At 40.7% G+C, this 16,160-nt stretch overlaps 1 protein-coding gene across 2 annotated transcripts in view; it reads right to left on the bottom strand.

Moving 5' to 3' along the window:
• The window catches only part of LOC122564827 (protein crumbs homolog 1-like), a 176,087-nt gene that overhangs the window by 70,497 nt on the left and 89,430 nt on the right, over positions 1 to 16,160 (bottom strand). For both annotated transcript variants that reach the window (XM_043720129.1, XM_043720130.1), the window contains 2 exons: positions 12,637 to 12,832; positions 3,723 to 3,862 (listed from right to left, as the gene is read on the bottom strand). In XM_043720129.1, coding sequence (XP_043576064.1) covers positions 3,723 to 3,862; positions 12,637 to 12,832 — 336 coding nt within the window. The remainder of the gene's footprint in view (positions 1 to 3,722; positions 3,863 to 12,636; positions 12,833 to 16,160) is intronic.

Genomic DNA, 16,160 nt, shown 5'->3' with positions numbered 1-16,160 from the left:
GGGTCAGTTGGGGGTGCTGTGATCAGTTGGAGGGGCAGTAGTCAGCTGGAGGGGCTGTGGTCAGTTGGAGGGGCAGTGGTCAGCTGAGGGGCTGTGGTCAGTTGGAGGGGCTGTGATCAGTTGGGGATGCTGTGGTCAGTTGGAAGGGCTGTGATCAGTTGGGGATGCTGTGGTCAGTTGGAAGGGCTGTGATCAGTTGGAGGGGCAGTGGTCAGCTGGGGGGCTGTGGTCAGTTGGAGGGGCTGTGATCAGTTGGAGGGGCTGTAGTCAGTCAGGGGTGGACTGTCACACTCTATGAAGGAACATGTCCTATTTTCGTCCAAGGGGTTGGTAACAATCAGTCAACCACTCGATGCTCTCTGAATCTGGGGATCTGTGTCTGGGATTGGCACAGGGTCACTCTGTAGGTCAAATGGATGCAGTCAGTCCAGGAATTGCAGGCAGGTCTGTCAGGGTGCTGTGGAGATGTCAATCTGTGGCAATAAGGTGAGTGAGGGGTGGGCAGGTAGTGGTGAGGCTCTAAGGTGTTCCCACTGACTGAGGAGGAAGGTCAAAGAGCAGGAGGATGAGGTGGGTGAGAGCTGTTGCTTGGATATGTTGTGTGCAATAGTGAGAGCTGTCACCCTCGAACCATGATGAGAGCTTTGTACAGAGACAGAGTTTGAGTGTGGGATGGCCCTGTGAGTGTGAGGTAGCAGAGAGAAAATAGCAGCACTTGCCCCTGCGGAGAGTAGAAGGTCACTGACCTTTTCCCTGCACTGCCGGGAGTCCCACTTCAGCTAGGAGACCACACTGTCCCAGACTGCAGCTTGGGTCCAGGATGGCTGGCTCTGGTGCCCTCCTCTCCACTACCCTGTCTCCAGGTGCCTAGAACCAAAGCAGGGAGTGAGCTTTGCTTTCCTTTAGACCAGTGAGATGACCAAGCAGCACAGTCTGAGGACTGGTTCCTGCCTCACAATTTCTGAAGTGAAGTGCAGGTTAACTTTACATTTGATGCAATGACATGAACACAGGAAGATCCCAGCCCAGGCCACATAATGCTCCGTGAGAGACATCCAGGAATCAAAATGCACAATTAGAGATGGGTAGAGAAAAGACGTGGAAGACTAGAATAGAAGGGGGAATAAAGGTGCCAGATTGGACCCACAACAAGAGGTTACCTCAGAAACTGGAGATCTGAGTTGGGAAGCTCTTTTCCCTCTCCAGGCTGGTCACTAACTAAATCAGAAGGTGCAAGCTGATGGTCATAAACCCAGACACAGGCATCAGCAGTTATTGCAAGACATGTGATTTGCAAGAAATGTCTTGCTTAAAAAATATTCAGTATCCTTTCATTGACTCCTTTAAAAAAACACAATCTGGGCATCCATAATCCTTCAAATTCACATCTTCAGAAGTGCTTAAATATGAAGCCACTGTGACAGTAGAAAAACATAATAAGATCAGACAAACCCCCGCGCCTGAGCAAACTCACAGGTAGTTCATGGCTTATCTATATCTTAACTCCACCTACTTTCCTTGATTCTAGAAGGCTTCACATCTTTGTCTCTAGCACTCTTACTTTTAATTCTTAGTTCACCAAGCCTGACAGCTTTAAAGGGAGACAGTGTGGTCACCATAGGCATGTTCTTCACACATTAACAAACCTGGTTTTTTTTTGGAGTAGGTAACTAATGATGACTTGTGCCTTACAGGTCTGGTCATGGAATCCCTCAAGCGAGGAAAGAAGTCATTCAGTTCATCGAGTCTGCACCGACCCTCCATAGCACATCCCACCCACGCGCACACCCTATCTCTACATTTCCCATGGCCGATCCACCCAACCTGCACATCTTTGGACTGTGGGAGGAAACCGGAGCACCCGGAGGAAACCCACACACTCGGGGGAAATATGCAAACTCCCACACAGGCAGTCATCCAAGGCTGGAATTGAACTCAGGTCCCTGGTGGTGTGAGGCAGCAGTGCCAATCACTGCACCATGCCACGCTTTGGCCATCTCGTGGTTTGTTAAGTGCTCAGTCACATGGTTCCCTTGTAATAGATTCTAAAAGAATGGAATAATTCACAGAATATTTGTGTCCACAAGGCCATCCGAGAAACCTTTTTTTAAATTATTCAGCTACCTTCCTGATGTCAAAACAGTACCGAATCACTGGACAGTTTTACCATCTTAATTCATGGGTGCAGAAAGAACATCAATTGTTTCCTGAATGATTCTTTGCTCCCAAGTAAAGGGAGGCTAAATCTCAAATTAACCATAAGGCATAGAAGCAGTCCAATCAGGCCATTGTGTCTGGTCTGCCATTTAATGAGACAATGGCTGATCTGATAACCCTCAATTTCACTTTTCTGCCTTTTCCCAATAACCCTCAATTCTCTTACTGATTAAAAATCTGTGTCTATCTCAGCCCTGAACATACTTAATGACCTAACCTCAACAGTTCTCTGTGATAAGACAATTCCACAGATTCACTATCCTCAGAGAAGTTCCTCCTCATCATTGTCTCAAATGTGCCACCCCTCATTCTGAGATTGTGCGCTCTGATCTTAGACTCTCCCAAAAAGGGAAACAACTTTTCTGCATTACAGATCATATGTCACTGTCTTTTATCTGATCGGATGCTGATGAATTTGTTTTGCTTTAGCATTTTCTGTTCATCCTAAAGAGAAAGTTAGTTTGAAAACCATCACATCCTACAGTTGGCAACTTATACCAACTCTTGATGGGAACACATCTTTGTATTAATAGTAGCACAAAATGTAGAGTTTCAACCCCATCCAGATGGTCATGGCAAGCAGACCCTGAGCTCCAGGTTGACATTCAGTGTGATACACATTTCAATGGGTCGTCCCTTCAACATATAGAGCTCATCACATTATTGGCTCATATAAAGATGGCTGCAGCTCTAGAAAGTGCATTCAGATTGTGGCCTCATGTTGTTAACCAGCCTTCAAATCCTTCTGCTCCAAGGTGGATAGCACGGTGGCTCAGTGGTTAGCACTGCTGCCTCACAGCACGAGGGACCTGGGTTCAATTCCACCCTTGGGTGACGGCGTATAGTTTGAAGATTCTCCCCATGTCTGCGTGGGTTTCCTCCGGGTGCTTTGGTTTCCTCCCACAGTCCAAAGATGTGCAGGTCAGGTGAATTGGCTATGTTAATTTGCCCATAGTTTCAGGGATATGGAGGCTAAGTGTGTTAGCCATGGAAAATGCAGAGTTACAGGGATTGGATGGGATGTTCTTTGGATGGTTGGTGTGGGTATGATGGGCTGAATGGCCTCCTTCCACACTATACGGATCCTATGATCTAAGGCTAAGGTGTAAAAGTTAAAAGAAAGCTTGTTTGGAACTGTGATTCCAATTAGAGCATTTCTCAAGTCAAAACATCTGATCCTCCTCAATGATGAGGAGGAACTTGTTCTCAGAGGATAGTGAATCTGTGGAATGCTTTACCACAGAGAACTGTTGAGGTGAGGTTATTAAGTATGTTCAAGGCTGAGATAGACAAAAAAATCAAAAAGCAAATTAATTGTATGACAGTTAACAAAGATGCTGGTCAATCTACAATTTTAACAGTGGCTTTTACAGAATAATCTCTGTAGATAGTTGGCAAGGTAACAATGATGTTAGCTTTCTGGGAGAATTTGAGTCAGTGTAGGGTGGGTTTAATATTCCCCAGCACCTCCCTCCCTCTTGTTCCTCTGTTAGTGACAAACTCACCAGCCCAGCAGAGACAAGTGTAACTCTTCACTCCTTCCAGACACGTCCCATTGTTAACACATGGATTGGATGCACACTCCGGAATATCTATCTCGCAGTTTGTGCCCATAAATCCTGTTTCAGTGCAGTCGCACATGTAACTACAGGAACAAAGTGGAGCATGTGAGTATTAACTCTATTTCAGTAAATAAAGTGAAGGGACATATACTTTAAATGATGATGGCAGGTCATGTTGAGGCGAGCAATTGATTTTATTCCTTATGAAAGAACGCTGATCTTTTGGCCACAGTATCTCAGTGACCTCTTGCACTTTGTCACAGCTTCATATTCATATTTTGAGTTCCCCTCATCAAGATCCACCAATAAAGGAAACAGTATGGTGAAGCATATGAGCCAATTACCTCTGTCACCAGCTTACTGCTTCTTGGCACAGGTCTGAAAGTAGGCCCTTCATTGACATTTTGACTCATGAATAATGTGAAGAGTGTTGCGGAATATTTAACTGCACACAATTTAAAATCCACAACACTTTTTATAATGCATTACTAAACCTCTTTGTGAAATTGCTATAGTGAGTTAATATTACTTATTCCCCGGAGGTAAATAAAACCAACTTTGAGCCAACTTGAGGGAACTGTCAGTAAATTACAGCAGGGGAACATTTGGAAGAAATTATCCATCATATATCTCATGTTTAGCAGTGCATTATAATTATTCCAAAGCAAAGTTCCAAGCAGCGTTTTCAAAGATTTTCTACATTAAAATGGTCTGTGACTTTATGTTAGGACATTACAGAACAAATCGCTTTTGAAAATAAAATAGTAGTGTTTGAAAGATGAACAGTCATCCTGCCGAATGAAAATATTGCCCCAGAGTGTAATTTCACCCACAGATATGTGGATACATATAGGATGTATGTGATCAGTCAAGAATGGTATATATTGATGAAATAAATGGCACAATCATGTGATGATATCCACATCAGTCAACACAAATGTAATTTCATTGAGGATCCAATCTCAAGCTGTTTTGACTGTAATTATGCACTGCTTTCTCTCCTAAGAGGTTAGGTAATGCAAAATGATACAATTCTTCTCCCATTTCCTTACCACAACCCTCACACACCAGGCCTTGCCAACACATAGGCTGCTACTACAACTGACCCAATGTCTGTCACTATTGGTCCCCATTAGCAGCTATTGATTTACCCAGGCTGACCTCTATCCATTCCTTTGTCTGCCTAACTATTGTTCTCCTTGAGCTTCATTCCACCTGCTGTTTGCTTCTCCCCTCTACCCCATATACACCAATGTTTTCCTAGCTGCAATCAGTTCTGAACTAGGGTCACGAGACCTGAAATGTTGACTCTGCTTTCTCTCCACAGAAGCTGTTGAGTTTACCCAGCAATTTCTGTATTTATTTCCAGGATCCACAGTTCTTTGTTATTTTTTCTTATCAGGTAATTTCTACTTGATCAATGAATGTGCTCTCTTATCCTCGTAACTCTCAGTGGAAACAGCAATAGCTGATCCTCTGGCCAATCTTCACCTCATCTTATCCATTTGGCTCTGAAGACTAAAGGTGCCATGAACAATAGAAGTTCTCCTTTACCCAGTTCTTGAGGAGAAAGATTTCAAATTTGGTCACATGGGAATTAATAGATCCATAGGAGACAAATGTTGACTCATTAATGCAGAATAATTCAACTTGTGTTGATTTTCTTTGACTGCATATTTATATATACATATATTTCACTGTCCTTAATTTACACTTGAATACATATGAAATTAAATTATTAAACTTGGAATAGGAAAACAGTCTTGCATTATTTTTGCCAGGAAGAGAGCTCACACATGATCCATGAATTGTTTTTGCAAGAACTATGTCACTGTGTCCAAACATTTAGGAAATCAACAAGTAAACCTTGAACAATTTTGACTAAAACAGTTCCACAAATATTTTTAAAAATCAAGTAATGTGGAAGATTACCTGTCATTCTACATGTTATCAACACCAAAGCATGGTGTGGATTTCCTAGTAACTTCTATTTTTGGTACTAGCTTATTTCAATATGTTGTGACAAGTAGCAACTTTCCAAAGTCTTCCTGTTATATTGGTAATAATTGCAACTTTCTTCTTATGTTTTTCTACTTGTGGGTCAGAAGCCAGTAACCGGTTTTGTCCTTTTGCCATGTACTTTAATCAATAGTCAACCATTACAGTAAGTTTTAATGGAGAAAATTAGTTGGAGGAATGCTGTAAGACACTCTGTTTTATTTCATTTGTCAGCTTATAACTTGTATTAGTTTGCTATACCCCTGAGCACATCAAAACAGTTCACTGCAAGGTGCGAATATTGTCAGTTGCAAACTGTGCTGCCACCTAGGGGTAGAAATTAAAACACCAATTGAAAAGTCAAGATATGACAAATTGCTGGGCTTTCTCATTTCTTTTCCCATTTTAAATTCAATTGCCTTCCCTTAATTCTACAGAGATTTCAATAATCAATAGTTCAAGTAAGTGATCTGTTCATTGGACTGCATGACTTTAGCCAACTACAACATGATGTATTAGAGCAACCCTCTTTCTAACTCTCCCTTTCTTACTTTTGGGAACTAGCTGCTGACTTTCTCAATGCCATGGTTAAAGTTCAGATTTGGGCAGAAAACTAGAGGTGCAATTTTAGTTGTTATTCCCAAATCCTTCGCCGCCTCTGGTTTGCTGAGTGAATGCTGTAATTGTTTTGATGCAGATATAACAATAGGTCTGGGATCTCAGATCCTACATTTTGGAGGCATCAAAAATGGAAACACATTGGTCTACATTTTATAATGGTAACAATGGTTATTATAATGGTATAACAATCAACTTTCAAGATAATTACACCATTGAAAGAGACAGCAACGTTTGGAATATGCATATGCACAGAAAAATGTGGAAATCCAGAAATTGCTTTCAGTTGTTCCACAGTCGTTTAGGCACCTGTAAACTGCATTCAATGGAAAATTGATGAGAGCTTCCATTCTTATGCTTGGTCTTGCTGTAAAACCTTTTGGAAAAAGTTGCACATTGTCAAATGTGTACTTCATGATTACTGCTAAACCATCTCACTGCACACAATATCATTGAATCCCCTACAGTGTGGAAACAGGCCCTTCAGCCCAACAAGTCCACACCGACCCTCCGAAGAATAACCCACCAGACACATCCCCCTACTCTATATTTTCCCCTGACTAATGACCTCCACATCCCTGAACACTATAGGCAATTCATCTAACCTGCACATCTTTGGATTGAGAGGAAACCAGAGCACCCGGAGGAAACCCATGCAGACACGGGGAGAATATGCAAACTCCACCCAGTCACCTGAGGCTGGAATCGAACACAGGTCCCTGGCGCTGTGAGGTAGCAGTGCTAACCACTGAGCCACCGTGTTGCCCCAAAGGGACTAATTTTATATCTATAGTATAGTAGGTCCCCGCTCCCCGTACCCACGGGAGCACATTCCAAGACCTACTACGGAAGCCTGAAACTGCAGGTAGGGGTGAACTCATTCATTTAAATGGGAAACGTACCTTCCTGGCAGCCTCTTGGGCCCTAGTTTTGGAATGTTCTCTGTAATATGTTCAGGCTGCAGTAAACCGCAGGTAACTGAAACCAGGGAAACCGGATCCGTGCTTATGGGCATCGGCCTGTATATCAAATTTCATTATAATAAAGTTTCACAGTTTTCTCAGCTCACTTTTACAAGTTTATCCTTATTTTGGCTCCTATGTCAATCTGATCATTACTTATTTTTCTCGATGAAAATTTTACTTAAAGGTGAAGTATGTAAGTGCTTTTAACTTCCTGATTTGCTGTGTGAATACTTCAGTATGATTGGCTGTTGACCTGCTTGCTGACATCATTGCTGTCACATGCCAAGACATCTGCTTTACTTAAAACCAGATGGAACTCCCACTGAGAAAGGAGGAAATGCAGGCCAGAAACTGTGGAAGCTTTGTGGTTGCTTTTATCAAGTCTAGCAGTGAGCATCACCATGATTGCAAATTTAGTCTGTTAGGTATGTGAGATTATGCCTGGTTTAACAGGTGAGATAAAAAGAAGTCTTTTTTCCCCCAAGAGCTGATGGTACAAGGGCTAGGAGATGCAAGTTCAATGCTTTGGGAAAGTGAGATGGGAGGTGCGAGCAATTATTTCTTTGTAACTAGTGGCAATGTTGTGGAACTTGCTACCTGTGAGGACCATAGTGACTTACATGTGAATGAATTCGAAAGGACATTGGACACACATCTCAAGAAAATATTGTAGGGCTCCAGGTGAAGAGCAGGGATGTGGGACTAATTGGATTGCTGCACTCAAAACCATCATGTCTTCAATGTGTTATATAGTGATTCTATCAATCAGACAAGGGAGTACTTGTAAACTATTGCATTTTAAGGAGACTGTTTCAACTGAGATTTTCAGTTGATATGGCAGGAAATGCATGTATTCTATACGGTTGTTGTTTGGCAAATCTGAACAGATTTCACAACTAATTTTGTTTATGAAGTTGCAATTTTTAAAGTGACACTGTATTTACTATGGCATGCTTTTTTCAAACAACATCATTGGTCCACAAAATGTCCCTCTTCCACTTTTTTTTTATAAACCCAACTGGTTTCTAAATGCCTTTCAACTCAAGATTACTATCAACTACAGATTTATGTTTAATAGTGGAAATTGTTTAAGTCTTTCCATTTGGCTGACAGCATCAAGATAATCTTGGACAAAGACACCAAAGATATTCTGAGTGATGGATTCTGCAGCCCGAACCTTTAGTGTTCATTAGCAGAGGGATTGAATTCAAGAGTCGTGAGGTGATGTTGCAGCTGTACAGGACCTTGGTAAGGCCACATTTGGAGTACTGTGTGCAGTTCTGGTCGCCTCACTTTAGGAAAGATGTGGAAGCTTTGGAGAGGGTGCAGAGAAGATTTACCAGGATGTTGCCTGGAATGGAGAATAGGTCGTACGAGGATAGGTTGAGAGTGCTAGGCCTTTTCTCGTTGGAACGGCAAAAGTTGAGGGGTGACTTGATAGAGGTTTATGAGATGATCAGAGGAATAGATTGAGTCGACAGTCAGAAACTTTTTCTTCGGGTGCAACAGAGTGTTACAATTGGACATAAATTTAAGGTGAAGGGTGGAAAGTATAGGGGGTGTCAGGTGTGAGTGGTGGGGGCATGGAATGCGCTGCCTGTGGGAGTGGTAGAGTCAGAATCATTGGTGACCTTTAAGTGGCAATTGGATAGGTACATGGATAGGTGCTTAAGCTAGGACAAATATTCGGCACAACATCGTGGGCCGAAGGGCCTGTTCTGTGCTGTATTGTTCTATGTTCTATGTTCTAAATCACCCTTCTTCATAAGCTCTCTACTAATCTTGTTGTTGAGCAGTCCAATTTGTTTTTTTGTTCATGTTTATGACAGTCTCTTCTCGCTGTTTCGTTCATATTTGTGCTGTTCATTAACTATAGGTGCATCCAGAACATCATCCATTTAATTTTTAATATGTTGGCGGTGGAAGCCTCACCAATGCGTTCACAGGTATCAGACAAAACTGAATCTAATGCTCAACCACAACTTTTTATCCTGAGTCTGATATATTCTTTCTGATCACCTGTTGTACATCAGGTTTAACCAGAGCAAACTTGTCAGTCCAATGGCAGTTGGAGAACGGGGTATCATCAAAATAGCTGTTAGCTCAACATCAACAAAACTGACTTGTGAAAACCCCAAACATATCATTAACAACTTACTTAACTATTATAGCCACTCACCTAGACTTCTTTCTTCCATCTCTGGAAGCTTGCTGCTTATTTTTTCATCTCTCTCCAACAGTACTGAAATCCTAGCTCATAACTTCTTTACTTCGAGAACTGACGTCAATGAATTTCTAATTACATTCTAGACTCTCTCTGCACAAAATGTCTTACAACTATTATGAGCAAGAAAAGATATTTGAGTATTGTTAACTTCATTTTTAAATATTTTCATGAAGTTGCCACACTCTACTTGATTTTTTTTAGCTCTGTCTGTACATCTCTTCCCACACTGTGCAGCACAGTAGCTCAGTGATTAGCATTGCTGCCTCGCAGTGCCAGGGACCAAGGTTCGATTCCAGCATCTGACAACTGTCTGTGTGGTTTGTACATTCTCCCAGTGTCTGCATGGGTTTCCTCTGGGTGCTCCGGTTTCCTCCCATAATCCAAAAATGTGCAGGTTAGGCGAATTGGCTATGCTAAATTGCCCATAGTGTTCAGGGATGTGTTAGTTAGGGGTAAATATAGAGTAGTTCAATAGGGGAATGGGTTTGGATGGGAATTGCGTTGGAGGGTCAGTGTGGACTTGTTGGGCCGAAGGACCTGTTTCTGCAGTGTAGGGATTCTATGAATTAATCTGAGGCTGAGTAATGCCTTATTCCCAAAACCTCTTACTTAATACATGTAGAAGATAAAAGCAAATTACTGCGGATGCTGGAATAGTTTGATTATGTTTTTAGAATGCCCTCGTAGAGTTCCTCCTTTTTCGTCCCAAAGCATTTTTTTTTTCTGCATGTTAGGAACTTTGAAATAGTTAATTCCTTGATCTGATGAGAAATGCATAAATACAAACTGTTGTTAGCATCAGTGCAGTGAGAGAAATTGTATTCCCTGCATCACTACACTGCCCATGTACGGCAGTGTAACAAAGGCGGGAAGGGAATTTCCCTGATCTTCCTTACATGCAAAAAAATGGTCATATCCGAATCTTCCAAAATAGATTCAAAAGTGCAGCATAACTCTCAATCACTTGCCGATACAAAGATAAAAAAGATGCGTAGAATAGCTGACACGGTTCTTGTTAAGAACCCGAAATCTTACCCCGTGTAAAGTACCATTTCAAGGTAATATACAATCACTAAGAACCATGAGGGGGGTTGACGGGGTAGATGCTCCATCATGCTGTTCCCCACCTGATGAGCAGGAAGACATACTCCAGAGGGAGAAAAGACAGCATCACAGTCCCACAATGCTGCTCTTGAGAATCTCTGAGGCGGTCATGTCCAGGGCAATCTTATTCTGTCTGTTCTTTTGGCTCAGGCATCGTACATTATTCCAGGACTTATTCTGCTCAGGTTTGTAGTTTAGATCCCAAATTTCAAAAAAATCCACACTTGATGATGTAACTGAAAGTAAATCATTGCTTTCTTTATGTATGAGATTTTTTTCTTCAAGTCCCATATTGCTGCTTCACAAATCCTGGTTATTTACAGAATTCTCAAAAGCCATTGCTGCATTACGACTGATCCTGTTCATTTTAAAGATGGAACATGCTAAAACAGTGCCTCTCTACTACTGTCACTTGTGGCCCACATACAAAATACACACACACAAAATAGGCGCTGAGTAGGCCACTCAGTCCCTTGAGCCTGCTCTGCTATTCAATATGATTATGGCTGATATGGTTGTATTTTCAACGCCACATTCCCATCCACACCTGCTAACCTTTGATTCCATTGCATAAGGAGAATCTATTCACCTCTGCCTTAAAACTTTTCAATGGTCTTCCTGCCACCACAGTCCAGAGTCACACATCCCTCTGAGGGACAAAGAAATTCTCATCTCTGCTCTAAAGGAGCAACCTCAAGTTATAACTCATTGTACTCCAGTTCCTCATTATTCCACAAGAAGAAACATCTTTTTCACGAACCCCATTCAGGATCTTACACACTTCAATTTAATCATGTTCTACACTTCTAAGCTCCAGAAACAAGCCCAGTCCAACCAACCAATAAGGCAACCTATTCATTCCAAGTATCAATCTCCTCTGAATTGTCTCTAATATATTTACATTCTTTCTTAAATAAGGAGACCAAAACTACACATCAAGGTCCCATCTCACCCATACTCTCTAAAACTGATCAATAACAAATTACTTTTATCTCCATAATAAAGGATAACATCCCATTGGCCTCCTTGATTACATGCTTTACCAACATATTAACATTTGGTGACTCATGCATTCGAACCTTTCAAGTTTCCATAGCCATTCTTTGTTGGGGTAATTCTCTGCTGTTTTGTTCTTCCTGTCAAAGTAAACAACTTCTCATTTTTCACATTGTATGCCAGATTTTGGCCACTCATTCATTCTATCCATGCCCTTTTGCAAACACTTAGTGTTCTCTTCACAACCTACTTTCCTATCTATCTTTGTGTCACCTTCATTTACTATCAGTTGATCCCCGCATCTAAATCTTGATGATGCAAACTTTAAGCACCCAGCACAAACCCCCGTGAGATTCCATGCATCCCATTCTGCCCTAGCTTTGTGTTTCCTGATTTCCTTAACTTATATTATGTGTAAAGAATTATTCATTTTTATTTCCACCTCAATCAGTTTTAAGAAGGTTTCCAGGTTTTGTTTCCTCTGAGATGTTTCTATTTCTGTAGCTAATCAGTCAAAACTTTAAAGACAAAAATCAAAATTGGAATAATAAAATATAAGCAGAAATATTTCTAAATAATTCCAGGCTGGTTGTTGGTAATAAGTCACTGCAAACAAATTATTAGTCTAAAATTATCTTTGTCATTGAGGGTGTCAAAGCTATTTCTAGATAGTTTGTGGATGAATCCAAATGTTTGTTTTCTTCAGAATTATCAACATTCTTTTCTCTTTCCTTCAGAGGATTCATCTTGCTTTTCACAAACTTTCTATCTGTACCACTGACTGACTTTTCTTCAACTCAAACCAGATCCAGGTGTGACACAATAATGGATTTGCGATGACCTTAATGCACGTTAGAATGACCGTCCTATGAGGTCCACCTGTTTTGTAAGAAAGTAAAATCATTAGTGTCAATGCTGTGATAAGGAAGCAATGCAATGTGTTCCTTACCCATTGATCATGTCCTTGCATGTTCCTCGGTTGATACATGGATTGCTGGCACATTCGTCAATATCTGTCTCGCAGTCAACTCCCTCATAACCAGGAGCACATAAACAGTCATAGAATGCAATGTTGTCTCTACACGTACCACCATGCTGACAGGGGTTAGATTCACATTCATTTATTTCAACTTCACAGTTCAGACCTTAGGAAATTAAAAGATAAATGTAGATTTTAAACAAAGTCTTATACTTTTGATTTTCAATAGGAACATTTCTACATAGAAAACAATCAAAGGTTTAGAAAATAGGATTTTCTTCAGTAGAATGAAAATGAAGGCAATGTGATAATGAGGGAGAAACAGGTAAATAAAGATGGAAAGGTGAAGAATTTTCTTTGGGGGTCACTCCGAATTCGAGCGTTAACTCACATAGATGTCAGCTGAACCTCAATCTGATAGACAGTGCTTATGTTATTCCTCCAATCAGAATTCAAACGCTTTACCATGGTGACAGTCTGTTTCAGTGATGGGATTTTGGAAATAAATTCAAACTTAAATCTGTAAATTTAAGATGGAAAAGCCATAGCAACCATCCATTGTTTAAGAAACATACCAAAAGGCTACAACAAGAAAAATAGACATTGCTTGTAATTTTGCAAAATTTAAATAATTGATGATTTGAATATAAAGTGTTTTGCTTCTGCTATTGGTGAGCAGATTAATGAGTCCATAAACATTTGATGGACATTATTCAAGATGCTTCATGACAGTTTCCGAAATTATCTTTAGGTTTGGGAAAATATTCTATCTGTGGCTCCAACTGCAGTTTTTCCCATCGTTTCTGCCTGTCTGAAATATCGTAAAAAAAATGTAAACCCCTCAAATACTTACCTTCATCTCACAAGCTCAGTTGGAATCCTAGCATTGTTACAGCACAGAAGAAGGCCATTTGATCCATCATGTCCATGATGGTTCCCCTAAGGAGTACTTGCAGTTGAAATATTTCTGTATTCTGCTGGGGGTCCTGGAGTTGTATAGTTTGTAACTATCTATCCTGTGGCATTTAGAAGTCATGCAACATTGTATTTAATTCTAACTGTCCCAGTCTCCCCGAGGAATGGGGAAAACTGCAGACCACAAACTGATGAAACACTGCTGGTCCATTACAGGACATGACCACACCAAATGCCAGCTAGTGCTGCTGTGTCTCTGACATTATAAAAATAAACAACCTGTCCAGAGTGTTCTTCATTCATTAGGAGCACCAGAGTCAGGCCAGCCAATCCCAGAGCAAAAGTTATTGGAAAACGTAGTATAAATCAAAATCCAGAAGACAGGTTAACTATTATCTGGCAATGAATATAATGTGTTGACCCATTCATGGAAGAATTGCTGGTGGTATAGTTTCAACAGCTCAGTGAGTGACAGTGTATTTTATCACACATAATAACTTGCAGTGTAGCTCGTGGTGTTTAATATGAAGTACAGACTCATGGTTATCACAATAACATCTGGTACCCAAATGAGCCAATCTAACTCCTCTTATGAATGGAGTCCAACAGGGTATTCATTGGATTCATAGACAATATTTAGATACTGAATAGTAAAAGAATAAATAATTAATTCTACCTGCTGTAATTGTATGAAATTGAAAAAAAGGACATTGCCAGTAATTGTGAAGTATATTTTTTCAGTCAGTTTCCTTTATTTTTATCCGGACCGATGACTGACTAGTAATACTCACTAGAATTCCTTGCTACCAAGCACTGAGGAGAAGGGGTAGCAAACTCAAAACAGAGTTGAGGAGAAACTACTTCTCCCAAATCATAGAATCATGTAATCCCCAGAGTGTTGGCCCAACAAGTCCACACTGATCCTCCGAAGAGTATCCCACCCAAACCCATTCCCCTACCCAATTACTTTACATTTACCCCTAACTAATGCATCTAACTTCCACATACCTGAACATTATGGACAATTTAGCAAGGCCAATTCACCTAACCAAAGGTGTGAATCTGTGGAATTCACTACAAGTGTGGTGGATGCTGGAACAGTGGGTAAATTTAAGGGATAGTTAGAAAGATTTTAAATTGGTAATGGGGTTAAAGGGATATGGAGAGAAGGCAAGAAAATGGGGCTGAGGAGCATATCACCATGATCAAATGGTGGAACAGACTTGATGGGCCAAATGACTTTATTCTGCTCCGATATCTTATGAATTTATGCAACAGTGTGTGAGCATATGCACTCCTGTATCTAACATGTCCCACCTTTTATCTGACGACAATGAAAAAGACTTTTCGGTAAAATGAAAAAGCTAACACTCCAGTCTCAGTATAACCCCAAGGAACAGCACCGCATTATTCTGCTGAGCATCTTACTGTCTTCTAGACTGAACAATGAACTGAACAATTCCAGACCACAATCTCTGCCCCATTTTGCTTCCCTTATTTTTGCAGGTATTAGGCTTACTGTTGTTTTCCTCTTGTTTTTGCTTTCACATTCTGCTATTCACACCTACTCTAGATATGTGTTTCACATCTTTACTCATTTCCATTATTAATCCCATTCACTTTGGACCTGACCTCTGTTGCTCTCTGGTTTAATTTCTGGATTTATCCTTTATCATAGACTTTCTATTTTGCTGTTTTTGTCACTACAAATTCATCACCCCCTTTCTTAATTTGCTTGGAACCTTTTACATTTCTATTCTGTACTAGGCTGGTGAAAGATCAGCGGCCTGTAACGTTGGGCCAAATTTCAATATAACATGAGAAATAGGAGCTGGAGAAGATCATACAGTCAGTTGAGCTTGCTGAGACATTCATGGCTGAAATTGGGCTCCATCCCTGCAGTCATTGTGACAAGGTCAGCCAGGTGGACCTCACACAACACGAGCTCCCTGAGTGCGGCTGTTAACCTGGGTCAATTAAGCAGCCCTGGCTGACAGATATAACCAGGAGTGTCAGAGGTATTGTTTCCTCTGAGAGCTGGTTTTAAGGAAGCTGGATCAGTGTCAAAAACTCTTCATGTGTAAATAAAGGGTGACTTAGTTATGGAATACCAGACTCTATGGAGTTAATTCAATTCCCACTTTGCTGGTTGGTCCCCATATCACTTCATTCCCTAAGAGAACAAAACTCTGTCTGTCTCAGCCTTAAAGATGTTCAAAGATGGAACTCCACAACTCTCTGGGGCAAAGAGTGTCACGATAATAGTAAATATGAACTATTGAATTTTACTTTACATCATCTGATTGCTATACTTGGGATGTTTCACGGAATAAAATGTTTTTGTTTTACAAAGGAAGATTCGTGGACCTAAGATGGCTGCAGTGTTCACCTGGCCACAAATTGAAGCAAGATTTGTGGAATTCATGTGGAATAAAATAAAGCATCTATACTGAAATAGCCATTTTATGTAAAGACACTGAAACCAGACATCTGAGCAACATCAGGAAATTTGCATTTTCTGTTTAATTTACACTGATATTATAACTTCACATATTGGGAGATGAAACCAGCTAGCCAGC

The sequence above is a fragment of the Chiloscyllium plagiosum genome, chromosome 30 (assembly GCF_004010195.1).
Source record: "Chiloscyllium plagiosum isolate BGI_BamShark_2017 chromosome 30, ASM401019v2, whole genome shotgun sequence".
In the NCBI taxonomy this organism is placed as follows: Eukaryota; Metazoa; Chordata; class Chondrichthyes; order Orectolobiformes; family Hemiscylliidae; genus Chiloscyllium; species Chiloscyllium plagiosum.
This window is presented reverse-complemented; position numbering and strand designations above follow the sequence as displayed.